General features: G+C 43.7%; 1 protein-coding gene across 1 annotated transcript; it reads left to right on the top strand.

The window, feature by feature from the left end:
* Nucleotides 1–56: 56 nt before the first annotated feature.
* SARC_17194 (hypothetical protein) lies at nucleotides 57–212 on the top strand (the record flags this gene model as incomplete). The annotated part of the gene is made up of 1 exon (XM_014288706.1): nucleotides 57–212. A coding segment is annotated over one exon (156 nt), but the record flags the coding sequence as incomplete, so codon positions are not given.
* Between the last annotated feature and the right edge of the window lie 787 nt (nucleotides 213–999).

Consider the following 999-nt stretch of genomic DNA (forward strand, 5'->3'; position numbering starts at 1 on the left):
ACAACTATTATTTGCACACATCGCTATATATTGCTTGCACAAGCTCGTCTATTGACATGACCAAGAACTATTCCCTCACTCTGTGTTGTACCTACAGCTTTGACGCTGAGAAGTACGGTAGTATATACAGTAACGTCGCAGGCGAAGTGACCGATTTACGACGGGTGCTACAGAGCCTGGAGGCCAAGAAGCACGAGCGGGTGTGGTTGAAGGTATGTTCTATATTAAATGCAACTGTCGCAAATACACGCGAGTCTGATTGGGTATTTTGGTTATATATATATATATATTGAATCCACAACATGTCGCAAATACAACAATGTCGCAAATACTGCCTGACAGTCACATATACATACTGCCCCATGAGACTAGTACCTCGACGTATGTACATGTCCATGTGAACGATGACAGCTAGGAACTTCTGTATCCATGCACGCACATGTGCACATGCGAGCATATAACATACACACCTGTATCTATGCGGGCACATACACGTACATGTGCACATGCGAGCTTAGCACACACACCCCTGTATCTATGCAGGCACTTACACGTACATGTGCACATGCGAGCTTAGCACACACACCCCTGTATCTATGCGGGCACATACACGTACATGTGCACATGTGAGCATAACACACACACCCCAGTATCTATGGCGGCACACACAAATACATGTGAACATGCGAACATAGCACACACACCCCTGTATCTATGCAGGCACATACACGTACATGTGCATATGAGAGCATAGCACAGGGAAGCACGCGCACATGTACAAGTCGTATGTAGACACATAATAGAAAAAGCAAGCAGTACAGATAAGAATGTTTGTTTGTTGAGTCATAATCAAACAGACAGACAGAAACGAAACCGTGTATGTATACGCAAATAATAAACGTTCATTCAAACGTGTATACGTGCTCAAACAGGCGGAAGTACGCATGTGTATACGTAGACTGGTACACATACACATGTATATAGTCGGCATATATATAT

This window comes from Sphaeroforma arctica (assembly GCF_001186125.1).
Source record: "Sphaeroforma arctica JP610 unplaced genomic scaffold supercont1.10011, whole genome shotgun sequence".
In the NCBI taxonomy this organism is placed as follows: domain Eukaryota; class Ichthyosporea; order Ichthyophonida; genus Sphaeroforma; species Sphaeroforma arctica.